Source organism: Panthera tigris, chromosome D3 (genome assembly GCF_018350195.1).
Source record: "Panthera tigris isolate Pti1 chromosome D3, P.tigris_Pti1_mat1.1, whole genome shotgun sequence".
NCBI lineage: Eukaryota > Metazoa > Chordata > Mammalia > Carnivora > Felidae > Panthera > Panthera tigris.
This window is the reverse complement of record NC_056671.1, coordinates 86,014,228-86,041,132: the sequence shown is the minus strand read 5'-3', so window position 1 is coordinate 86,041,132 and position 26,905 is coordinate 86,014,228. Positions and strand designations below refer to the sequence as shown.

General features: G+C 37.2%; 1 protein-coding gene and 1 pseudogene across 10 annotated transcripts in view; one reads left to right on the top strand and one right to left on the bottom strand.

The window, feature by feature from the left end:
- RTTN (rotatin) overlaps positions 1-26,905 on the top strand; it is a 167,513-nt gene that overhangs the window by 63,110 nt on the left and 77,498 nt on the right. For all 10 annotated transcript variants that reach the window (XM_042961733.1, XM_042961734.1, XM_042961732.1 and 7 more), the window contains 7 exons: positions 564-752; positions 1,736-1,975; positions 3,172-3,316; positions 12,706-12,860; positions 17,222-17,441; positions 24,466-24,594; positions 25,061-25,171. In XM_042961733.1, the coding sequence (XP_042817667.1) occupies positions 564-752; positions 1,736-1,975; positions 3,172-3,316; positions 12,706-12,860; positions 17,222-17,441; positions 24,466-24,594; positions 25,061-25,171 (1,189 nt within the window). The remainder of the gene's footprint in view (positions 1-563; positions 753-1,735; positions 1,976-3,171; positions 3,317-12,705; positions 12,861-17,221; positions 17,442-24,465; positions 24,595-25,060; positions 25,172-26,905) is intronic.
- Positions 20,397-20,770, bottom strand: LOC102969759 (annotated as a pseudogene).

The following is a 26,905-nucleotide window of genomic DNA, read 5'->3' as shown; positions in this document are numbered from 1 at the left end:
TGGGTCCTCTTGGTGACGCATAGTGATTGGGTTTATTGGTGATACAACTACGTTCTCAAGTGAAGATATTAAGTTGTGATTTTTGTCATTCGGTGACTGCTGTGAACATAAGGCAATTCATTTAGCCTCTTAAAAATTCATTTTGATCATCTGTAAAATGGGTGTCACTGCCATGCCATGTAACTGAACAAATGATAAATAATATACAGCGTTTGGTATAAAGTAGACACTCATGTTCTAGCTGCAGCATTTTATGTGTGGCTCACTGTAGCCACAGGCCTTGACTTGAGAGGGCATTAGTTATCTCTGCAAACAACTCTAATACAACACAGAATCAGGTGAGTCTTCAGGAGAGACTTTGGAAGGTGTTTTTGGGAATTTAGAGGATGGCAAAAGAATAATTGGAATACTGTAGACAGCATGCTAACTGTTCAAACTAGGGGCCGTGAGAGCGAGCTCCATATTATTGGGAGACATAGAGGGAGCCGGCGTTTGTAGCTCACCTGTGTTAGTAGTGTTTAAGAATCTCAAAGTTTGTAACTGTTTGTGTACATTTTCTTTAGGTATCATCTACCAGTGCATGTAGTTGGCCACCATGCTGTGAGTCCTTACTCCATAGTTTTGCCGTTATCTGCTGATTGTTTGGCCTTGAAGCCGGTCTCAGACATGCTGAGAATAGCTTGGAACTTGTCCTGGTATCATGGGAGTGAAAATCTTTTGAAGCAAATGAATTCCGAACCTAAAATCAAAGAGTAAGCTGTTTTAGTTGAAACAGTCCTGATGCAGGACTCGAACTCAAGAACTGTGAGATCGTGACCTGAACCGAAGTCAGACACTTAACTGACTGAGCCACCCCCAGGCATCCCCATATTGAACTAATTACAAGTAACTAGTTAGGTTTTCTTTTTCTTTTAGGGCAAGTGGCTTTTTTACTTACTATCATCTGATTCTGCTTTTTCACTGAAGGTTGTAATTTTTACTCTGTTTTAAAGATTACATGTGTTCATTACTTTTTAAAAACCATCACACAAGGAAATTTAAAAAGTACGTGCTCTGTGCTGTTTTAGAGATTATAGAAAGTTTGGTTAATTAATGGACATTAAGTCACTAGGAAAAGTCCTCTGGTTTAGAGTAAAAGTTCAGTATGTATATGTATAAATGTTGTTACCATTATTGTGATGAAGATTACTTTGAATATCCTGATAATTCTGATCTGTCAGGACTTTCTTATTTGCATGAAAATTATATTTCTGTAAGCAGGAAAATGTCAATAGAAACAGGATGCTAGTGTAAAACTCTAATATTGACAGATATATATCAGATTTTCTTTTGGCCATGAGTCAGCCTTTAAAATGAAGATAATATAGGGGCCCCTGGGTGTCTCCATCAGTTAGGTGTCCGACTTTGGCTTGGGTCATGATCTCACGGTCCATGAGTTCAAACCCCGCGTCGGGCTCTGTTCTGACAGCTTGGATCCTGGAGCTTGCTTTGGATTCTGTGTCTCCATCTCTCTCTCTCTCTCTCTCTCTCTCTCTCTCTCTCTCTCTCTCTGCTCTTTCTCTGCTCACACTCTGTCTCTGTGTCTCTCAGAAATAAATAAAACGTTAAAAAAAAAAAACTTAAAAGTAAAATGAAGATAATATGGAATTTTTTGGAGAGAGTTTATAATAAACATAAATGTGAGCTTTTATTTAGATAGCCTTATGTTGCTCTTCCTCTGTTTCTGTTTATTTAGGTGTTCAGACACGTTGAAACTATCCACAGAGGATACCCTTGCTCTGAAGGTGACGCACACAGCTAGTGGCCTGAGGGACTGTCTCCATTCCGTGGTCGAGGCTGCAGCCCACAGGGAAGTGAGGGCTGCCATCACGAGAATGAGTTTTTATCTTCTGAATGACAGATTGTCTTTAAAGAGCGGCACCGGCCCCTGTGGGCTGACCTTGAAGTCCTTGGCCTGGCACACTACACTGAACAGGTCAGTGCGTACAGCTCAAGGCCGCCAGTTTTGAAGGCTGGGAATGAGTTGTTTTTGGGTTTATCTCCACATCTTTGAAGATAAGAGCACACATTCTTCTCGTTACTGTCATTAGAGATATGTTTTCTCTGTAAGAAAGACTCTGTGATTTTTATTATCTGTAATAAATGTCTAACAGTAGCAAAAGAGAAAAATTTCCTGAATCACTGCCTTTTGGAACTAATAATAAACAACACAGTTTTTATGTCCTATCATAGAACATTTTGCCATCTTACAAAAGTAGACGATTAGGATAGACCTGGATGAACAAAGTGAATGTCTGTTCTGTTCACATTGTAAAAGAGCCGAGACATTGGCGATTGATTAATAGGTTTGGGACACCTGCCGTGGGCTGTTTTGTTTTGTTTTGCTTTTGTTTTGTTCTTAAGAAAATTACCTCATTTTTCTTTTTACTCTGAATTTCATGAAGTTGATTGCCATGTGGAGATCCTTTAGTAGTTATTGGGAAGGCTCTAGCTTATAAATTTAACATGTTTAACTGGTAGCAGATGGCTGCACTTGAAACAAGTAAGACTGACAAGCAGCCATTGCCAGCAGTTTTACATTTTAATCTTCTTGTGGATTTAGTCTCAGATGTATAACTTTCTATTAAACATAACATGTGCCATTTGCAAAATGCAAGGTTAAATGAATTTCCGACATGTGAACTCAAAATGTATCTCTCACAGTTCAGAGGTCTAATTCGCCTTTTCCAGTGGGGTGCTGGGATCAGCCAGTACCTCTGTGAGAGAGCTGGCAGCTGAATTTCAGGATTCTTGTAAGTTAGTTGTTAAAACACAGCCATTCTTAAAAATGAAATTGTATAAATTTACAGTTAAATGTATTATAAGAAGAGTGGAGGTGATGTCATCACTTCCTGATTATTTTGCAACCTTTTGCTGACACTTGTGTTCATGCAGTTGTTCCTGTCTGTTGTATCTGTGCTGTGGAAATGCCGTGTGCTGGTATGCTGGTGTGCGTCTCTCCACAAAGGTGTGATGTGTTGGTGGCTTGCGTTCAGCCACGGGGAAGACTTCCACTCGGAATTGGCGAACACAGCAAATCATCCCATCCCTTACCTGGTTGTTAAGTATTTGTCAGCACACCACTTACTGTAAAGAGCTAGAAACCATGAAAATTGTCTGCTTGTCTTGTAGGTTTCTACAAGTGCTTCCTGCTTGCACTGAAGATGAGAAACTGCTAATAGACATCATACATTTTTTAAATAAGTTATTGAAGGAACAAAGGAAAAACTCATCAGTAGAACTTCTAAACTGGCTTCTAGAATTACTTCTTAGGCATGTAAGTGTTTTTAAGGAATTGAATTTTAGGTTTGACAAATGATTTATTTGTAAAAATTAGTAATGCTATGTAACCAAAAAGTGTGATTTTCTTTTATAGCCCATGTTTTTAGTAAAGTATTTCCTTAAAACTTTGGAGTAGAGAAGATTTTCTCCAAGAAGAGACATAATTTCGAACTTATAAAGAAGGAAATCTGTAAATGTGACTGCATAAAAATGACATGGCAGTGAATAAGACAGAAACCCTGTCCTCATGGAACACATTCTAGTAGAGTGGACAGAAAACAAAGATATTCTGCAGGGGGCAACAGTAAGTGAGGAAACATAAATAGGATAAGTAAGTGAGGAAAAATAAAATAGGATACGAGGGCAGAGGTAGGCAGGAGTGGAGATGCTCCATTAGATCCGACGGTCAGAGAAGGCTCCCCCTCTGACTAACATTTGGCCAGAGCACTGAGTTAACTGTCACAGTCAGCCCTATAGGTATCTCAGGGAAGAGCATTCTGGCAAGAGAGGAAAAGAAATGCAAAGGCACTTAGTTGTCAGGGCCATGTTTGAAAGGCAACCAGAGGTCAGTGTGGCTGCAACAGGATGAATGAAGAATGGTGGTAGGAGATGAGATCAGAAGGATATTCAGACTCAAGCTCAAATAGAGCTTTGTAGGCTGAGGAGCTTAACCTAAATGAGCAAGGAAGCTGGTGGTGGATTTTGAGTGGAAGAGTAACATGATGTGATTTAAATTTGAGAAGATCGTAGTAGCAGCTGTCTCCAGAACCGTAGGTGGCATGATGGAAGCTGGGAGGCTGACACTAACCCAGAGGAGGGATGGTAGCAGCTTAGAGTGGTAACGGGGCCATTGGTGGAGAAGGCACTGACGCTCGCTCGCTCGCTCTCTCTCTCTCTCTCTCACACACACACACACACACACACACACACACACACACACCTGTAGGACTGTGACTAAATGTGGAAATTATGGTTATGGAGTGCTATTTAAATATTATAAAAGATGAAAAGCAGAAATAACTAACAAAAGCTAGGAGATGAAAGGGGTAGATCAGGTAGGAACATAAAATAAGTCCAAAATATCATAAACAAGGTTCTATATGTACATGACTCTTTGATGGGATTTTGTATTGTGTTCTTAGATATACCTGTGTTATCTGAAGAACTACATTTTAAAATTATTGCAAGTTTTTTTTTTTTAATTTTAAAAATGTTTACTTAGGGGCGCCTGGGTGGCTCAGTCAGTGGAGCGACCAACTTCAGCTCAGGTCATGATCTCGCGGTCTGTGGATTCGAGCCCCGCGTCGGGCTCTATGCTGACAGCTCAGAGCCTGGAGCCTGCTTCTGATTCTGTGTCTCCCTCTCTTTCTGCCCCTCTCCCACTCATGCTCTGTCTCTCTCTGTCTCAGAAATAAATAAACATAAAAAACAATAAAAATGTTTATTTTAAGAGAGAGAAAGAGTGAGTGAGCATGAGCGGGGTAGGGGCAGAGAGAGAATGAGAGAGAGAATCCTAAGCAGGCTCTGCACTGTCAACCCAGAGTCCCATGCAGGGCTCCATCCCACAAACTGTGAGATCATGACCCGAACTGAAATCAAGAGTTGGATGCTCAACCAACTAAGCCACCCAGGTGCCCCACAAAGTTTTCTTTAATAAACTTTATTTTTAGTATTTTTGTTTGGCCATTTTTTCTTTCAGATTACCTTTATTTTCAATTTGTGTAACTTATGACAGAACAGTTGTCCAGTGGGAGGACATTAGTTTTGTTGGCTTCTGTATGAATGGCAAGAAATACTTTAAACACAGTTAACAAGACATGATAAACAGAAAAATATTTCTAATACAAATGAGAGATGACGGACTAATTCCATCATCTTAAAGTGCTTAATTGATAAGTGAACCTTAATAATATGATTGAACTCCCAGAGAACATAGACTTACAAATTTTGCTCTCCTGTTGTGTTCTCGAGGATGATTTCAGAGTACCATATTTACTGTACTTTTATATTCTTTAATCGTTTAATTGTTAAAAATATTAAAGTATTTGGAGGCAGTTATTTTATGACCATTTTTAATAAAGCAAAACAGTAAAACCTTATGTCATTATAGTTCCTCTTTCAGCTTTTAGGCATGCTTAAATATTTTAGAGATTGGATATTAAAATATTATTAGAAGAATCTCTATGAAGCTTTTCCTCTAAGGTTTTTTATAAATTGATTTTTGATCTATAAATTTTTTATAACTTCATAATCTTTTTATACTTTTTAAAAGAAGAATAACTTCTAAAACAGTCTCCTCCTTAGGTTGAAGTTCTTATATTCTGGGAGTTAGGATTGCTTTGGTTTGTGAAAATGGTAGTTATGGTGGGCTTGGGTTTAGCGTCTTTTCCTGAAACTCTGTGCAGTAATTAATGTTTGTTTACTAGACTGTGTACATGGTATGTACAGTGGAAAAAATCACTATTTATGCCTATTAAAATATATTTACTAAATTAACTGTAACTAGAGAGTTAAAACTTAATATTTAGGGGTACCTGGGTGGCTTGTTGGTGAAGTGGCTGACTTTGGGGCTCAGGTCATGATCTCATGGTTCGTGGGTTCAAGCCCTGCATCGGGCTCTGTGCCGACAGCTCAGAGCCTGGAACCTGCTTCGGATTCTGTGTCTCCCTCTCTCTCTGCCCCTCCCCCACTTGTGCTGTGTCAAAAATAAGTAAGCAAAGTGTGAGCAAAATGGACTTAAGCATCCACTATCAAGACAGCTTGCTCTCTGTCATGCTACAAGGATTAAATTATTAAGTGTTATGTAAAGATGAATGTTCAGAATAAGAGAAGCCTGAAAATGGAAAGTCAAATGCCTTTTAAAGTTTTTCATTTAAAGTGGGTAAAGTAAGTGAGAGATGATTTAAGGTGAGTAAAATAGCATTTCCAAAGGAATTGTTTTGAATGTATGGACATAACATGAAGAGGTATGCAAAAGCAGTGGCAGAAATTGGTAACATCAGGCAGAATACTTGAGGACTTGATCAGGCAGAAGGATGTGAACAGGAAGTATAAAGAAAATCAGCTAATTGACTGAGGACGATTGAGAACCTTTCTCTTGTGAAAAATCGTCTGTGTGTTTTATCAGAACATTTATTTATTACAAACATTTTAGGCACTTTAGGAATTTATGACATTACTAATTTACATTTTAATGTAATGATAATTTGGTTAATGTATAAAATAACCTAGAAGTGCTGAGTTTGAATACCTTTCTTTTCAGAAGGCATTTCTTTTTTGAATTTAAATCCAAGTTAGTTAACAGATAGTGTAAGAATGGTTTTAGGAATATAATTTAGTGATTCATCACTTACATCTAACACCCAGTGCTCATCCCAACAAGTGTCCTCAATGCCCGTCATCCATTTAGCCCATCCCCCGACCCACCTCCCCTCCAGCAGCCCTCAGTTTGTTCTCTGTAATTAAGAGTCTCTTACGGTTTGGCGCCCTCTGTTTTCATCTTACTTTTGCTTCCCTTCCCCTATGTTCATCTGTTTTGTTTCTTAAATTCCACCTGTGAGTGAAATCATATGATACTTGTCTTTCTCTGACTTATTTTGCTTAGCATAATACACTCTAGTTCCATCCAATTGTTGCAAATCACAAGATTTCATTCTTTTTGATCGCTGAGTAATTAAATTTATATTTTTTGAAAGTTTATTTTTAGAGAGAGAGAGAGCAGAATGCATTTTTTTGATGGAAGTTCATAAAAGTGGAGCCATAATTCTTTAGCGGGGAGGCTATCAGTGCTACACAGCATATGGCTGTCTTTGTTGGCTAACTTTCACAGGCTCATGTGCGCTCAGACTTCATGGAGGACATTGCACGTCCCATTGTTGTAGGCTGCTGATGGACGGTAAAGTGGATGTGATGAGCGGTAAAGAAAATGAACCATCCTTGTAGAAATCCTTGCTTTTTGGAGGTCACAGTGACAAAGTTATGACCCATGTAGCTGGTTTAAAATTAGGATTGAACACTGATGTCTAAAGACAAAACCTTCAGGTGTGATTAAGCACTTGAGATCAGTAGGCATCAGTAGAGACTTCTCTTTATTGTACATGAAAAATGGTGATTCATCCTATATTTTAGAAGTGATGTTGCTGAGGTTTACTGAATCTTAATATTAACATGTAAATCAAAGATGTGTTCTAAAGGGAAAAAGTCTCGGCAATTACAAGCAGAAACAAATTATTAACAGATTGAGGTTTTAGGGAAGAACCTTAGTTTTAACATCCTTTATGCATCCTGTACAATATATTAACCTACTAGTCAGTAGTTTCTACTTAATTTTTATTTGTATATCAGGATTAATAATTCCTGATAGTAAAATTATATTTTACCAAGATGGAATTTGCATTAAAAACAGTTTGTTGGGGCATGTGGGATGGCTCAGTCAGTTGAGTGCCCGACTTCAGCTCAGGTCACCATCTCACGGTTCTTGAGTTTGAGCCCCACGTCGGGCTCTGTGGTGACTGTTCAGAGCCTGGAGCCTGCTTCAGATCCTGTATCTCCCTCTCTTTCTGCCCCTTCCCCGCTTGTCCTCTGTTTGTCTGTCTGTCTGTCTGTCTCTTTCTCTCTCTCTCTCTCTCTCTCTCTCTCTCAAAAATAAATAAATAATAGGGTGCCTGAGTGGCTCAGTTGGTTGGGCATCTGACTTCAGCTCAGGTCATGATCTCGTGGTTGTGAGTCCAAGCCCTGTATCGGGCTCTATGCTGACAGCTCAGGGCCTGGAGCCTGCTTCGGAGTCTGTGTCTCCCCCTGTCTCTGCTCTTCCCCTGTTCATACTGTCTCTCTCTCTCTCAAAAATAAATAAACGTTAAAAAGAATAAAAAATTTAAAAAATACTTAAAAAACCCCAGCTTTTATCATCTTCAATGGGGCAAAACTGAGAGCTTTCCCCCTGAGATCAGGAACACGACAGGGATGTCCACTCTCACCGCTGTTGTTTAACATAGTGTTGGAAGTTCTAGCATCAGCAATCAGACAAGAAAAGGGAATCAAAGGCATCAAAATTGGCAAAGATGAAGTCAGTCTTTCACTTTTTGCAGATGACATGATATTATTCATGGAAAACCCGATAGACTCCATCAAAAGTCTGCTAGAACTGATAACATGGATTCAGCCAAGTTGCAGGATACAAAATCAATGTACGGAAATCAGTTGCATTCTTATACACTAATAATGAAGCAACAGAAAGACAAATAAAGAAACTGATCCCATTCACAATTGCACCAAGAAGCATAAAATACCTAGGAATAAACCTAACCAAAGATGTAAAAGATCTGTAGGCTGAAAACTATAGAAACCTTTTGAAGGAAATTAAAGAAGATACAAGGAAATGGAAAACATTCCATGCTGATGGATTGGAAGAATAAATATTATTAAAATGGCAATACTACCCAAAGCTATCTACACATTCAATGCAATCCCAATCAAAATTGCACCAGCATTCTTCTCCGAGCTAGAACAAACAATCCTAAAATTTGTATGGAACCACAAAAGACCCTGAATAGCCAAAGTAATATTGAAGAAGAAGACCAAAGTGGGAGGCATCACAATCCCCGACTTTAGCCTCTACTACAAAGCTGTAATCACCAAGACAACATGGTATTGGCACAAAAACAGACACATAGACCAATGGAATAGAATAGAGACTCCAGAACTGGACTCACAAATGTATGGCCAACTAATCTTTGACAAAGCAGGAAAAGTATCCAATGGACAAAAACCAGTCTCTTTAACAAATGGTGCTGAAAGAACTGGACAGCAACATGCAGAAGTTTGAAACTAGACCACTTTCTTATACCATTCACAAAAATAAATTCCAAAAGGATGAAGGATCTGAACGTGAGACAGGAAACCATCAAAACCCTAGAGGAGAAAGCAGGGAAAAACCTCTCTGACCTCAGCTGCAGCAATTTCCTACGTGACACATCCCCAAAGGCAAGGGAATTAAAAGCAAAAATGAACTATTGGGACCTCATGAAGATAAAAAGCTTCTGCACTGCAAAGGAAACAGTCAACAACACTAAAAGGCAACCAGTGGAATGGGAAAAGATATTTGCAAATATATATCAGACAGAGGGCTAGTATCCAAAATCTATAAAGATCTCACCAAACTCCACACCCGAAAAACAAATAAGCCAGTGAAGAAATGGGCAGAAAACATGAATAGACACTTCTCTAAAGAAGACATCCAGATGGCCAACCAGCACATGGAAAGATGCTCAACGTCACTCCTCATCAGGGAAATACAAATCAAAACCACATTGAGATACCACCTCACTCCAGTCAGAGTCGCTAAAATGAACAAATCAGGAGACTATAGATGCTGGAGAGGATGCGGAGAAATGGGAACCCTCTTGCACTGTTGGTGGGAATGCAAGCTGGTGCAGCTGCTCTGGAAAACAGTGTGGAGGTTCCTCAAAAAATTAAAAATAGATCTACCCTATGACCCGGCAATAGCACTGCTAGGAATTTACCCAAGGGATACAGGAGTGCTGATGCATAGGGGCACTTGTACCCCAATGTTTATAGCAGCACTTTCAACAATAGCCAAATTATGGAAAGAGGCTAAATGTCCATCAACTGATGAGTGGATAAAGAAATTGTGGTTTGTATACACAATGGAATACTACTTGGCAATGAGAAAGAATGAAATCTGGCCTTTTGTAGCAATGTGGATGGAACTGGAGAGTGTTATGCTAAGTGAAATAAGCCATACAGAGAAAGACAGATACCATATGTTTTCACTCTTATGTGGATCCTGAGAAAGTTAACGGAAGACCATGAGGGAGGAGAAGGGGCAAAAAAAAAAAAAAGAGAGGGAGGGAGCCAAACCATAAGAGACTGTTAAAAACTGAGAATAAACTGAGGGTTGATGGGGGTGGGAGGGAGGGGAGAGTGGGTGATGGGCATTGAGGAGGGCACCTTTTGGGATGAGCCCTGGATGTTGTATGGAAACCAGTTTGACAATAAATTTCATATTAAAAAAATAAAATAAAAAAACACTTTGATATTATGGAAATTAAAATTTACTGTGTCAAAAAAAAACAAAACAAAACCCAGGTTTGTTCATCTTGTCAGTATTTATCAGAGTTGGAGGAAAGGTGGGTGTAATTCAGCCTTTGGTTATTTGGAGCTAAGAATACTATAGTATATATATTTATTTTTATGACTTACTAAATGTGTATCTTGGTTGTTTTATTCCTATAGAAAATGTAGAAGTTATAGTCATGTTTTATGTAATTTTATTTGATCCAAATGAGGCACTTCTTGTTCAGGATGAAAGGAAAAGATGAAAAGACAAAATGCTCTTTAGGTATGGAACATAGTAAAGTAAGTTAAAAGAAAACATCTGTTACCAATACTTTCTAAAGTCCCACAGGTATATTATTTAAAAAAAAATGTTTATTTATTTTGAGAGAGAGAGCATGAGCTGGGGAGGGGCAGAGAGAGAAGGAGACAGAGAAAATCCCAAGCTCAGTGTGGACCTCGACGTAGGGCTTGATCCCACGACCGTGAGATCATGACCTTAGCCGCAATCTAGAGTTAGACGCTTAACTGACCGAGCCACCCAGGCACCCGTCACAGTTGTATTATTTATAATTCTGTGTACTTGATTGAAGTATATGGTACATAGTACGTAATATAAACAACTTAGAATTTTCTTCCCATTTAAAAAATTTTTTTCCCCAAAAAGAATGCAGTTATTTTTTGAGTTCTTTAGGTGAAGGATTTCATAACAATACCAATTACATTTTATCTCTTCTTTTATGTTGTAATATGCAGTATTGATGTGATGTAATACAGGGGACAGGATATTAACCATATTTGAAGTTAGATGATTCTCAGGTTAAATCCTTGCTTTGTTCATTTGTATGACTTTGGACAAGTTACGTAACCTCTTTATAAACCTGTTTGCCCATCTGTAAAATAAGAAAATGCCCATCTTCTAGCTTAATCAAAAAATTAAATGGAGGAATCTTGTTTTCTTTGATTAATAACTATTCCAGCTGTCTTTAATGCTGTTGGTTAATGTAACATTTTCTATTCTTAGTATTATTAAAACTAATCCTGTTACATTTCTTTAGTTACATTTTTTCAAAGTTGGGAAACAAAAAATTTAAATAATACTAGTTTTATTTGTCAGCCTATCAAATCGGGAAAGATGACAACAGTAATAATACTCAGCATTGGCTTGAATGCTGTGATCTTCTCCCACCCCGCATCGTCATGTCTATTGGTGCATGTTTTGTAGAGACAATTTGGCAATATATGTTGAAAACATTAAAACTGTTAAAACTATTTTGATTTAGTAATATCATAGCTTGGAATTCATACACCAGATACAATCTGAGTTGAACACCCTGCTGCACATCTCCATGAAATTAAAAATCACTGATGATTTAGTAGTTGGTGTGGAAATCCTTATGATTGAAAAATAATCAGATATTAAAATACTGTGTTTGAAGAAATACTGATAACATTATGTTTATTATTTTTTTATTTTTGTTTAAAAAAATTTAAACATTTATTTTTGAGAGAGCCAGAGCACGAGGGGGAGAGGGCACATAGAGACGGAGACACAGACTCTGAAGCAGGCTCCAGGCTCTGAGCTGTCAGCACAGAGCCTGATGTGGGGCTTGAACTCACAAACTGTGAGATCATGACCTGAGCTGAAGTCGGAAGCTTACCCAACTGAGCCACCAAGGTGCCCCTGTTTTTTAATTATTTTTTTTATGTTCATTTATTTTTGAGAGACAGAGTATGAGTGGGGGAGGGGCACAGAGAGAGGGAGACACAGAATCCAAAGCAGGCTCTGGGCTCTGAGCTGTCCTGACTTGGGGCTCAAACCCACGAACCGCGAGGTCATGACCTGAGCCAAAGTCAGATGCTTAACAGACTGAGCGCCCCAGGTTCCCCAACATTATGTTTAAAAAGGGGTTACTATAGCGGATTTTTTCACTTGGTCTCAGTTTTGTTAAAAATACAGAATTAGAATTCTGTTTATGTTTATTCTCCCACAATGAGGATAGTATACACCAGTCTACTCATAGCAGCTATCTCTGTGAAGTGTGATCATGGGGTTTTTGTTTTTCTCATTGTGCGTCTTTATATTTTCCTCAGTTTTCTGTAATAGATGTGCTGTTCTTCTGTTGAGATAACATATGAAGCACCTTTTGAGTTTAGAGCATCTCTACTAATGCACTAGAGACCTGTACCTACAGGTTAGGTAATATAACTCTTAGGTAATCCAGAATGTGATTTGCAACAAAAATCTTTATAGGAACAACATACAGCTCAATTAGAGAGTAAACATATTTTTTTAATATTATTGTTTAGAGTCCAAACCCACTGTTAGACCTGCTGGTTCTGACGGAGTCACAGGCACGAGAGGAAACAGATGACATCCGGACTGCTGTCAGGCAACAAGTGCAGAAAGAACTGATTGCTCTTTTCAATACCTTGCTGCTCAGTTTCATGGCAGTTACTGACAGGTACCATTTGTGTTGTTGAAGGTTCGGGGACATTCATGTAGAAACTAGTTTCGTTTTGATTTCCAAAGAGTCTTACTTGTTTACTTGTTTCAAATTGAGGAAGCAAGACTTCAGTAGTAATCAGTTGTGGTCTGTTTGTTTTCATTTCAGTGAAGTCTCTTGTATAGCCTGATTATAATTTCACACACACACACACTCACACTCTCTCTCTCTCTCTCTGTCTCTCTCTCTCTCTCTCTCACACACACACACACACACACACACACACACACACACACACACACAGTATTTTACTGTCTCTTGGTCTTCTCTTAATTCTCTATACATGTATCTGAGCAATCATACCCATTTCTGTGACTTTATGACTTTTTTTTAACTACATAGATGATTTTCCAATGTGTGTCTATAATTCTGACTTAAAATTTTTTAATTAGATAAAATTTACTATCTTAACCATTTTAAAGTATACAATTGAATCGTTTTGGTATGTGTACAATGTTGTTCAACTGTCACCATTTAATTCTTTCTTTTCATTAGAAACTTTGTACCCTTACCCAAGCCTGTGGCAACCAACCACTAATTTTTGTCTCTCTGGGAATTTACTTATTCTGTACATTTTATATGAATGGAATCAGACATATATGATCTTTTGTGTCTGATTTCGCAACACGCTTTCAAGGTCCATCCATATTCTAGCACATACCAGTGCTCATTGCTTCCTATGACTGAACAGTAGTCCATGTACAGATAGACCACATTTTGTTTATCCATTCATCTGGTGGTGGACATTTGAGTTGTTTCTACCTTTGATTACTGTGAATAATGCAGCTTTGAACATTTACATATGAGTTTTTGTGTGAACGCATGTTTTTAGTTCCCCCGTATACACCTATGACTGGACTTGCTGGCTCATGTGGTTGCTCTGTGATTATTTTCTTGAAGAAGTGCTGAACTCTTTTCCGTAGCAGCTACGCCATTTTACATTCCCACTAGCAATGTATAAGTGTTCTAATTTCTCTATGTCCTCTGTAACGCTTCTTCTTATGGCCATCCTAGTGGTATAAACTGGAATCATTTTGGTTTTGATTTTATTTCCCTAATGAAAAATGATGTTGAGCATCCTTTCCTGTGCTTACTGGTTATTTGTGTATCTTCTTTGGAAAAATGTGTATTCAAGTCTTTTGCCTATTTTTGCATTGGGTTGTTTGTTTGTTTGTTGTTGAGCTGTCTTTTTATATATTCTAGACATCAATATCGTATCGAATATGGGGCGCCTGGGTGGCTCAGTTGGTTAAGGGTCCGACTTTGGCTCAGGTCATGATCTCACAATTCGTGGGTTTGAGCCCTGCGTCAGGCTTTGTGCTGACAGCTCAGAGCCTGGAGCCCGCTTCGGATTCTGGTCTCCTGTCTCTGTTCCTCCCCTGCTCACGCTCTGTTTTTCTCTCTCTCTCTCTCAATAATAAATAAAGATTAAAAAATTTTTTTAAAACATCGTATCGAATATGATTTGCAAATTTTTCTCCCATTCTGTAGGTTATGTTTTCACTTTTTGGGTAGTGTCCTTTGATGTTTAAAAGTTTTCTATTTGATGAGGTCTTCTTATGCTGCGATCCCAAGTCTTTGCTGGAGGGAAAGACCTGATCCCTCACACATAACATTTGAAACAAACCAAAGTGTCAAATACCCCTAATTCAGTTCAACACCTGACTAGATCTGAAAGCCATTTCTATGAGAAACTATTACGTAATTTGCCCTCAATAACTTTTTTAACATTTTATTTTTAAGTAATCTTTATACACAGTGTGGGTCTGAAACTCACAACCCTGAGATCAAGAGTCGTATACTCTACCAACTGAGCCAGCCAGGCACCCCTCAGTAGCTCTTGGACACAAAGGTTTGACATACAATCACAAATGAGGAGAACTATAGAGAAGTAGGAAAATGTCTCCTGTAGTTCAGAGAAAAATATCATTAGAAATAGACCCACAGATGTCAACTATTACAGGAACTTTATTCTTATAAGTTATTATAATATATATTATAATATTATAATATATCATAATTATAATTTATATTATAAATAATATATAAATGTATATTATATATAATATAAATTATTACTACAAATAATATTTTATATTTTAAAGTTTATTTTGAGAGGGAGAGGATGAGTGGGGGAGGGGCAAGGAGGGAAGGAGACAGAATCTCAAGCAGGCTGTCAGCACAGAGCCTGACATGGGGCTTGAACTCAGGAACCATGAGATCATGACTTGAGCCGAAATCAAGTCGGATACTTAACTGACTCAACTACCCAGGCACCCCTAAGTAATATTTTAAATATAAATATAATATATATTAGATGAAAATATGGGTAATATTGGTAAAACTATGGAGAATATCAATAGCAGAGAAATGGAGACTACAGTTTTTCAAGTAAAAAATTCATCGCATGGGCTTAATAGTGGGCTAGACACGGTATAAAAGAGGATTAGTAAATTTAGAATACAAGTCAATAAAAATTTCACTAGAGAGGTCACCTAGGAGCCTTCTGAGGTGATGAGAATGTTTTATATGTTGTTATGCTTGGTGGTTACATGAGTATATGCATACATAAATCATGTCGTGTATCTATAAGATTCGTGAGTTTTACTACGTACGTTGATACCTTATTAAAGTGCTGAAGACAAAAACAGTGAATCCGTTGATGGTAGATTCTGTGCAGCTAGACCTGTAATGTGTATAGAATCTCCTGAGGGACTTGTTAAAATATTATCAGCAGCTCAGGAATGTACATATTAGGTAAGCACCACAGGTAGTCCTTGGGCTAGACTTTGAGAAACAGCGCTGTGGATTGTTCTTGGATGTTGAGAGGAACTTGCGTGGTTATGAGACAAACTGGGTGTGGAGCTTGGGGAATGTTCACAGGGACTAGGAGAGGGAACTGGTGGCGGTTGAACTGGGATTGGTTAGATATTTGCAGAGGCACTATTTCCTTTGGTAGTTCTCTTTTGCAAGCGTTAAGGTAAGAGGGGCAGAAAATGAGAATGACTGGTATGTTAATTTAAAGAACAGAAGAACATTTTTTAATACTGTTGATTAGATTATAGTTGATTCTTGCACAGCACAGGTTTGAACTATGTGGGTCTATTTATACCTGGATTTTTTTGAATAAATACAGTATAGTACTTTTATGATTTTCTTGATAATATTTTCCTTTACCGGGACAACTGGCTGGCTCAGTCAGTAGAGCATGAAGCTCTCGATCTCAGGGTTTTGAGTTCAGGCCCCACATTGGGCATAGAGCTTACTTAAAAAAAAAAAAAAATAATAATAATAATGTTTTCTTTCTGCTAGCTTGCCTTTTTGTAAGAATACAGAGTATTATAACAGAAAACATACAAAATGTGTGTTAATTGACTGTTTTATGTTATCAGTAAGGCTTCTGGTCAACGGTTTGCTGTTAGTTGAGTTTTTGGAGAGTCACAAAGTATATGAGGATTTTTGACGGCACATGGGGTTAGTGCCTCTAACTGTACTTTGTTGTTGGTCAGCCGTACTTTGTTGTTGACCTGTGGGAAATACGAATTTATACAAATAACTTTTAGGCTTCGTTGCAAGTTATATGTGTTTCTAAAACTTTAAAAGCAGTTGGATGTCAGGTGTATAAGAATCATGATCTTTAAAAATCATTCAACTATACTCGTATTTATTGTAATTCAACTACACACATACGCTACTGTAATACTGTAATATGTAAAAACATAGTAGTCATCAGTTTTGGAGTCTAAAAATCTGTATAACTGAGGAAATTTCAGATTTTATTCAAGCTTTGTTACACGCTGATACTTCTCCCAGGAATTTCATCTTTGGATCCATGCCTGCCTATTAGTTTCAGGGATTTTGTTTCCTAAAAAAAAAATGTTCTCTTGATTGTTTCATGTAAATTATGTGTCAAACTCATTAAAACCTTTTATTTTAGCTTTCTGGGGAAAACAATTTCAGCTAATTAAAAATTCAATTTTTGAATGATTCCAGATGATTAAAAGTATAGGTTTAATATATGCCAATTTAACTCATTTAAAGTATGCATTTAATTTTCCATTCTAATTTTTGGTTTTATTTTTGGGTACCAATACCAATATCACTTATCTCTTTTTCAGTGTAATTGTTACTGGTCTTTCACCTCATATTTTAACTATGTTTTCCTTGAAAAGCCTTGTTTTGAGACCGCCATTTCTCCTGGTTCGTATTTTTCTGACATACTAAGTTGTTAGTAACTCTCTACCATCAGTAAGTTAACCCATTAGCCCATCACACTTGTTCTCTTGTTGATTTTTTTCTTCCTTGCTTTACATACACAGGAAATGCTTGGAACTTCTTCACGTTTTCCAGACACAGCTGGCTCTGAGACTGCTCCAGAGCCTGAGAGTCACTGATGCCCCTCACTTCTATGGCCTGCCTTCCCTCGAGAGGACCTTACGAGGGATGGCTCACCTCACGGCATCTCCGGGATGGAGCTCACACTCTCCTCTCACAAAGCCATTTGAAATTTGTGTCAAGTACTTGTCAGGTCTTCTTGAAGTAAGTAAAAATAACCGGTGACTGTAACTAAATAGTAACAACCCCAAAGAATAGCTATTTACTATTTATTGATCGTTCCCTTTGTGCCAGGCATGGTGTTTTTTTTATTTAAAAAAAAATTTTTTTTATGTTTATTCATTTTTGAAAGACAGAGAGCGACAGAGCACAAGCAGGGGTGGGGCAGAGAGAGAGGGGGACACAGAATCTGAAGCAGGCTCCAGGCTCTCAGCACAGAGCCTCGAACTCACGAACTGTGAGATCATGACCTGAGCCGAAGTCAGATGCTCAACCAACTGAGCCACCCAGGCGCCCCTATGCCGGGCAAAGTGTTAGGTGCGTTCTGTGTATCAGTATATTTAATGTAGGTTATTCTGCAGTATTCCTATGACTCATTATAATGTGTTAAGTGTTTTAATGATTTTTATTAATAAATATGTAAGATCACTTTTAGAGTACACTCATTTTCAAGAAGAATAAACTAAGGCTTACATTTAAGTCCCCTTATTAGGTCATATATTCACTTATGTTGTCTATCCTTTTTATCTGTAAAATACAGCACATATGCGGAGATTACACAGAACATACATAGCTCAGGCATCACATAGTGAACCTGCCTGATCGAGGCATTGCCAGCACCCAGGGAACATTTGCCATCCCCCTTTTTGAGCTCTTCTCTCCTGAAAGGTAGTTGTTACTTTGAGTTTATGGTAATCATTCTTTACTTTTCTTGGTAATCTTACCACTTAATTATGCGTACATATTTGCAACAATTCCTGATTTTTTAAGTTTTGTAAAATGGAATCATATGACTGCTTTCTGTCATCATTATGCTTCTGAGACTTGTTCATCCTGCTTCCTGTAGGTAGAGTTAGTTTACTTGTCCAGTGTTCACTATGCTACAGTGTTGAAAGATATTTTGGTTTTTTTATTTTAATGGAGAGCCATTTTGGATCCTGCTTCAATGAATATTCTTGTCCCTCAGTGAAAATGAATTTTTGATATTGATTTTCTATCTATTGTTGAACGTGTAGAAGTGTACTCAGTTTTTATATATGAGCCATCTACCCAGCAATCCTTGTTTCCAAACTCAAAGGAAAGGCCTTTAATTTTTCACCTCTCACTATGCTGTTTATGGTAGTTTTTTTCAATTAAGTAAAGAAAAGTAAGTTTCCTTTTAGTCTTGCTTTACCAAGGTGTTTTTTTTTTTTAATAACAAATGTATAATGCTTTTTCTGTATCTTTTAAGATAAACATGATTTTTTTTTTCCCCTGTATTCCATTAAGGTGATGGATTAGATTGATTCATTTAAAAATTTTAAACATCCTTGCATTTCTGGAAGAATTTCAACTTAGGTTGTGATGTACTATTCCTTTTATATATTAACAGATTTAGTTTGTTAATGTTTTTAGAATTCTACCAATTTTCTTATGCAGAAAATGGTTTTATAATGACTGCATCTGTCTTCTTTCTCAGGAAACTTTTGTTAGGTTTTAATATCAAAATTAATCCATCTTTATATGTATAAATTATTTTTATGTAACTCTTATATCCTTTTGAAATAGTTGATTGGAATTGGTGATATTTAATGCTTAAATGTCTAGTAGAATTTGATGATGAAGCAATTCAGACCTGGAGTTTTCTTTTGGGAAAGATTGTAAATGAATTGAATTTTTTAAATCTAGAATTTTGAGATTTTTAATTTTTGGTGTCAGTAAGTTATGTTTTTCTAGTATTTTATCTAAAGTTTTGAATTCCTAGCCCTAAGATTATTCATCAAATCATCTTATTCTTTAAATGTCTGTCAGATCTAGAGGGAGGTCCCATTTCATTCGAGGTATTAAACTATTCTTTCCTCTAGTTCTCTTGATTGGTCTTACTGTGTGTATGTTTCATTATTATTCTTTTCAAAGAATGAATGGTGGACTTTGTTGATCCTCCCTTTAATGTTTTCCCCTACTTCATTAATTTCTCCTTAAGCTTATTTCTTTCTCCTTTTGTTTTAATTTATGGCTTTTTTGTGATAGTCTTATTTCACTGATTTTTTAAAAATCTATTCTCAAGTATTTTTAGCTCTAATTACCTTCTAGGCACGGCCTTAACATTATCTCACACGTTCTGATATGCCCCATTTTCATCATTTGGGTCAGTATAGTTTTAGTATGATGTCATAAATATAGCAATGACGTAGTTCTACATAGTCCTGTTAGAGAAGAGCTTCACCAGGGTTCCCTGCCAGCCTTGCATTTTATGCACGCCGTCCACAGAGGCAACGCCTAATCACAGCTTATCTAAGTCTTGCAGAACTTCCTCTGATCCTTCTGGAACATGAGAACATGGGAGGCTTGTGAGGAACTGCTACAAGACTGTTTCTGACTTGCTTCACTCTTCCTGGGATGTCTGTCACGAGCCTGTTTCTTACTACCTCCTGGGTTCTGATGAGTGAGGCTTTCTGCCTCAGTTCCCTTGCAGGATAGCTGCAGGCTGTAAGCAGCTCGGCCGCAGCGGGGCCTGGACTCCTCCGCAGAGTGCCCTGCTGTCTGCATTGCTGTCATCTGGCCCCCCTGTTTCAGTGTCACCCTGCGAAAGAGACTGGGAGCTGGCGCTTTGGCTACTATTGCTTTTGTTTTTAACGTTAAGTAATAACCTGTCTGAATCTAAAAATGACTCATTGTTTCCTTATTGACCAAATCCGTCAGCATTGCTGGTCTTGAAAGGTACGGTGATAGTCAAGGTTGAATGATAGTCAGAGGTTGGGCTCTTTAACTGTATTAGGATGTCAGCAAAGGCTCTTCGAGGAGGCAGTGTTAGATTTTCAGAGATGAATGATTGATATCATGGGCATTCTAGACATGGGATGCTTCGACCAACTTGTATCCATAACTTCCTATTCCTTTTTTTTTTTTTTTTTTTGGAACGCACTTGCCAGTATTTAATGAACCTTCTTCCATGTGGCTTCAGGCCTTCACGCTGACAGGCTGTTTGGGGAGCTTGCCCTTCCCCCAGACTTTGCAGTAGCCCCATTGCACCACATCGGTTATGGGAGCAGCTCCCATCTTGTTTTGGGCAGCATTTGCCTGTGTCTCCTCACTGACCAACGTCCAAGGTTTATCGAGGTTGACAGTTGGGCAGAAGCTCTGGCTCCTCTTTAAGTGGTAATGCCTCGTGCCAACCGAATGATATTTGTTGATGTGGATCCTGTGGAGATGCCACCAGCATTCCCCTGGTCTCCGGGGTGCTTCCGGTGCTTGCTGATGCAACTGTGGCCATGGCTCACGTGGCCCCGAAGTTTCTGGGTCTTCCCTAGTCTGGATGGCACGTCGGCAGCCATTCCTCTTTATGCTCTGTGCTCCCACCTGCAGTCACACAGTCTGCCTGCCACCAGATACTCCTTTAAAAGCTGAAACCTTACAACCCAAAGCTCTCTATCAAGTGCATAAGGAGTTTTGTAATCTTGCATTTTGAATCTTACATCAGTTTTATTTTTCCCCCCACATCTCTGAAGTTTCAGTTTTATTTGGCCCATTTCACTAAATAAAACTTATTTTATTTTATTTATTTATTTATTTTTAATGTTTATTTATTTTTGAGACAGAGAGAGACAGAGCATGAACAGGGGAGGGGCAGAGAGAGAGGGAGACACAGACTCTGAAACAGGCTCCAGGCTCTGAGCTGTCAGCACAGAGCCCGACGCGGGGCTCGAACTCACGGACCGTGAGATCATGACCTGAGCCGAAGTCGGACGCTTAACCGACCGAGCCACCCAGGCGCCCCAATAAAACTTATTTTAAAAGTCTATTTCTTCATATAATTTCTTCTCTTTTCAGATGGCAGTCTGTATACAGAGTTTAAGATCTCTCTTATGCATTTACCTTCCTTTAGGAAGTCTTTTCTTATCTTCCAGACATACACACTCAGGGAAGAGTGACCGGCCTCTTCCTAGGTTGTATACCTGTAACAGTTTATATATGCCATTATTATGGTGCTTAAGACATTGTATCTCTATTTTGTTTTACGCGTTGATCCGTTGTTAGACTGTAAGCTTGTGGGAATCACCTTTGTATCATTTCCACTAACCCATAGCTTCCCATTATCCTAACATAGTGATTGGCACATATTGTTGAAATAACTAATTTAATTTATATGTATCTTACATGTGGTTTTAAATTAGAATACAGTTTGAGTAATATTGAAATGTGATTTAAATGAATATATAAATTATGTGTGTTTAATTTTTGTGCTTTCATCATTAAATCATGCTTTAGGTGATGTTTGTATATTCAGCTGTAAACCATGCTTCAGATGGTATTAACTAGAATTTATCTCAAAAGTATATCTTATTTTGTTAAAAAGATTTCAAAATCCTAAATACTCTTATATGTACTATAAAATTGAATATGAATTTGAGTGTAGCTGTTTTAATCGAATAAACTTTTTTTCTGGAATAATTATAAATACTAAAAAAGTACACATGGTCAGTGTATGATGAGTTATTCTAACCTTCATGGTGTCATAACACAGAATTTATACATTCATACAGAAATGGATGAATTTTTAGAACAGTTATGTTAGCTTAAAGACCTTATTGTAGTATTTTTTAAAAAGTCAGATCCTCTAATGCATTTAAAATATAATTCAATATACAAGTACCTAATTTATAGCATTGTGTGTAATGTGATTTGTATATACTCCATTTATAAACCTTTTGGAACTCATCTCCTCTATGAAGTGACTTACCTGTTTCCAATCAGGGATATATGTGAGGGTTGACTACAGCAGTGACTGAAGAAGTTAGGTGTTAACATTGTTTATATTTGGAAACTATCGGGAGTGCTTTTGTTTTTGAAACTGTGTAAGATTCAGATCACACGTTGTGTTTCAAATACCAGGAATTAAAAGGAGCTTTCTATGGTATTGGAGAACAAAAGGGTTTCTTAGTTCTAGGTGAGAAATCGAGGCAAATGTATTAGCTAAGGAGTAGATAAAAAAGTACAATCCCTGTTTTAGAATGTTCCACAGTTAAGAAAAACTTGGTTAGCAAATCTTGATTTGGTATAAACAGAGGAGTATACTTCATGCTTTACACGTCTTGGGAAGAAAATCTTTTGTCTTCACATTAAGTGACAGGAAAATAATATGAAGAAATCTGTCACTTGTTAGACATTGTGGCAGAGTCCCATTAAATCTTACTTGGGACCTTTTGCATAGTTACATAATTAGCAAACATTTAGATTTATTTTCCTACTAAAGAATCAAGTAAGGCTTATGTGAATAGACATTGAAACAAAGTCATTGTTGGTCCAAATGATTTGCTTTATAGTTTCTCACTAAAGTGGACTCCTTTTCAGAAGGGAGCTGTATTTCTAGTATAGGTATTTTGTTTTGCATAGTGAAAATAGAATGGGAATATTTGCTTTTCATGGTTGAGAAATGAGGCTTTTAAACTAAGCATGATACATTATGATAAGTGCATAAACTGTGATAATTACATTCTTAAAACCAGACAGATGGAGTATAATTCCACAGATATGACCAAAAGGTCAGATTGAAAGGAAATAATCCCTAAATTCTTGGCTTGTCACTTACCAACTGGGTATGAAACCATCATACTGTAGCTGTCTCCAGTGACTTAGCAGAAGACAAGAAGGGCTTGAATCATTCAAGTGTCTTATTCTTAAGATAGTCCCTTAAAGTTTTAAACTTTTAATTATGAAAACTTTCAAACATACACACATGAGTGTGTAGTAGAGCAAAGCCCGTCACCTATAATTTCAGCTCCTGGACAATCTTGGGTTATTTTTCAGACATCATATATAATTATTTGGTTTATGAAAATTCTGATGTAACATACAAATCCCATATTATCTATGAATAAATTGCTTCTGTTAAATAAGCTATGCCTATCATGATTTATTATTTGTGCCATCTTTTTAAAAAAAAAATTCTTTTTTAGTGTTTATTCATTTTTGGAAAGACAGAGACAGAGTGCGAGTGGGGGAGGGGCAGAGAGAGAGGGAGACACAGAATCCAAAGCAGACTCCAGACCCGGAGCTTCAGCACAGAGCCCAACGCGGGGCTTGAACTCACGGACTGTGAGATCATGACCTGAGCCAAAGTCAGATGCTTAACCAACCGAGCCACCCAGGCACCTCAATTTGTGCCATCTTTTTGAAATAATCTGCTGCATGAACTGAAAAGTAGTCTCTATTTTAAGACAAAATGACTTACTTTAAAGGATTCTGTGATGGATAAAAGCATCCAGAGTCCTTGGGTGAATGAACTGAAATACTTGACGTTGTATTGGTCAGATAATAGGTAGTTTCGATTGTTTTGACTCAAAACAGATTTTTCCTTTATAGTATGTTGACACTTAAATATAGTTAGCATTCCTTTTCTTACTAAAATTTTGTGAATTATAAGTGGTCTTTTGTCACTTTGAATATTTGTCTTAAATATTTATTTATTTATTTATTTATTTATTTATTTTTAAGAGAGACAGAGAGAGACAGAAAAAGTGTGCGTGCATAGTGGGGGAGGGGCAGAGAGAAACAGAGGGAGACAGACTGCTTCAGACAGAGCAGGGCCTATTGTGGGGCTCAAACCTACAAACTGTGAGATAATGAATTGAGCTGAAATCAAGAGTCAGGTGCTTAACTGACTGAGCCACCCAGGTGCCCCCTAAGTGTATTTTTTAAATAAGATGTTGTAAACTCTTTTACTTAAAGGATACTGTATCATTTGAAAAATGCATGAGCATATTCTAAATTACAAAAGTCTTCTAGGAGGATACTACACATCTTTGTACAAGTTCCAAAGGGAGAAAATTTTAAAGTAAGAATATTTAAATTGTAGTAACACAAAACCTAAAGTATGCCATCTTAACTATTTTTAAATGTATAAACTAAGAATGTTGTATATACTTTATGTGGTTAAGATTCAAATCAGACAAGTTAGTAGAGAGTTATGTATTTGTTTTTATATACCACTCAGAGCAAAGTCACCATAATATTGTTTGTGCTTTTTCAGGTCATTACTTCTTTTTACGTGGAGCGTGGAGGAAATGCGATGTCCTTTATGGGAAAAGGGGTCACCAAGAGCACAATTCTTTGTTTGCTTCACTTATCCCACGAGATGATGGCCCAAGCCCAGAGCTCGGTGAGAGCATCAGAAGCCGCCTGTCTTCTCAACAGTTGCTAGACAAGGAATGTGCTGTGTCTCACACGTTTCAAGCCTATATGAAAATATCTCATTTGATTTTTCTTCTTAGGAGACAGAAATGACTTCTGACTGAGATGTTTCTTAGAAGTTGTGTATTACACAAATCTGAATTTTATTTGAAATACATTTTGATTGAAATCTGGCTCTAGAGAACTACATTTTGTCTAAATCATGGGGGAGGTAGTTGTTTTGAAGACAAGTTGTTTTGTTTAACTTTTTAAGTAGAAACTGAGATTTTTGTTTGTCTTGTTTTGGTTAAATACTAAATTAAAGCCAAGTCTTAAGTACATTTTAACTTTGTTTTGAGTAAAAAAATTTTTAAATGTAAAAGTTACTTTAAACATTTTCTGTTGTATTCCTAGAGCCTTACCTAATGTGTCTCTGTTCCTTTTGTTCGTTCTAGGAGTGGATGTCACTCTGGTTCTTGCCTCTGGGGAGTCACAGCGAAGACCAGGCCCCTACTCAGCAAGGATTGGCTTGGTTGATTCCATTATGGGTTGATCGAGACCCAGAAGTCAGTGTGAAGGAAAATGGAGTCCATTATGTGTAGATTAAAAACAAGTGAAACACACAAATATATACGTATACGTATACGTATACGTATATATTTGTATATATGTATATATATATGTATATGTATATATTTGTGTTTTCCAAAATGAGATTATTTTAGTGAATGTACCTTCAGCTGTTTACTCTGTCCTAGTCAGTTTGGGCTGCCGTAACAAAATACCATAAACGACGTGGCTCAGAAAACAAATTTATTTTCTTATAGTTCTGGAGGCTAGAAATGTGAGATTAGGTGTCAATAATGTTGGGTTCTGGTGAGGGCTCTCCTTTCTGGCTTACAGACAGCTGCCTTCTCACTGTGTGCTCATGTGACCTTCCTCCTCTTATGAGGCCACCAATCCTATCAGATTAGGACCCCACCTTTATGACCTCATTTAACTTTAAATTACATCCTAAAAGCTCTGTCATCAGGTTTAGGTATATTAGGGGTTAGGGCTTCAACATAGGAATTTAGAGGGGATACAGTTCAGTTAGTTCATAGCAAACCCTCTTCAATCACACTCATTAGAGTACAGATTAAAAATAGAAAAAAAAAGGATTATAGAAACTTTCACTTTTAGAGAGGACAGTGAAAAATTATTGGAGAAGCCCAGCCATTTTCAAAGAATTTAGAAGGATAGCTGCCAAGTGATATTTGTGTGTCATTTGATGGAATAGTACGATTATGGCGCAAAATTTTATGTTATTAACAAATTTTCCAGTTGTAGCCATTTGTCCACTTACTTCTTTTTTAAAACCACTTTATTAGGTATGATTGACATGGAAAATCTGTACGTATTTAATATGTACAAATTCATGAATTTGGAGATAAGTGTATACTTCTGAAATCATTAGCACAATTGGGCTGTAAACATATCCTTCACCTACAAAGTTACTTCTTGTCCTCTTATTCATTTTTGTGATTAGAACACTGACCATAAGATCTATCCTCCTAGCAAATTGTTAAGTATCTGATACAGTACTCTTGACTATGGGCACCGTCCATTAACTTCAAACAAGAAATGATTATATTCTGTTACGATAAAAACCTTGGTTTCTAGAAACATTATTTGGTCTGAACATACAGGTTCTATTCTTTATATACATCAGACTTGTTTGCTTGACCATGTGATGACCACATTGTTTTTTGCTATCCTGTAGCTTCCAGTGAAACTGTTTTAGAATAAGAATTCAGAAGTCAACCAAAATGCATAGCTCACACAGCGGTGGTACTGTGGCAAACATATTACAGCACATTAATCTTAATTTGAAACATTTTTCTTTCACAGTAATTTTGGGGAAAATACTAAATGCTTTAGGGAAAGACACTTCAGTTATTTCTTTTTGCAAAGAAGTTTCAAAAAGGTTAAAGCCGTTTATTTGGAAGAAGCACTAATAGGGATGGAGAAGAAAATAATAGATAACCTCTTTAAAAATGAGGAATAAACAGGAATCATATTCATAAAAAATGTGTAAGCACTCTGTGCTCTCCTAGAAAGAGGCTTGTGAGCTATAATTTTTATTCTTATTTGTACCTGTTTTTGACTTTCTGTGACATTTGCTTTTGTTGAACTTTTCTATATTGCTTGTTTGATGGAATAGGATTTTTATTCATTCATAAATTTATAGGACACTGTTTTCTATAAGTGTCTTATAATTTAGGATCGTCAAGACAGTGTCATAAAAGCATGATATTTTA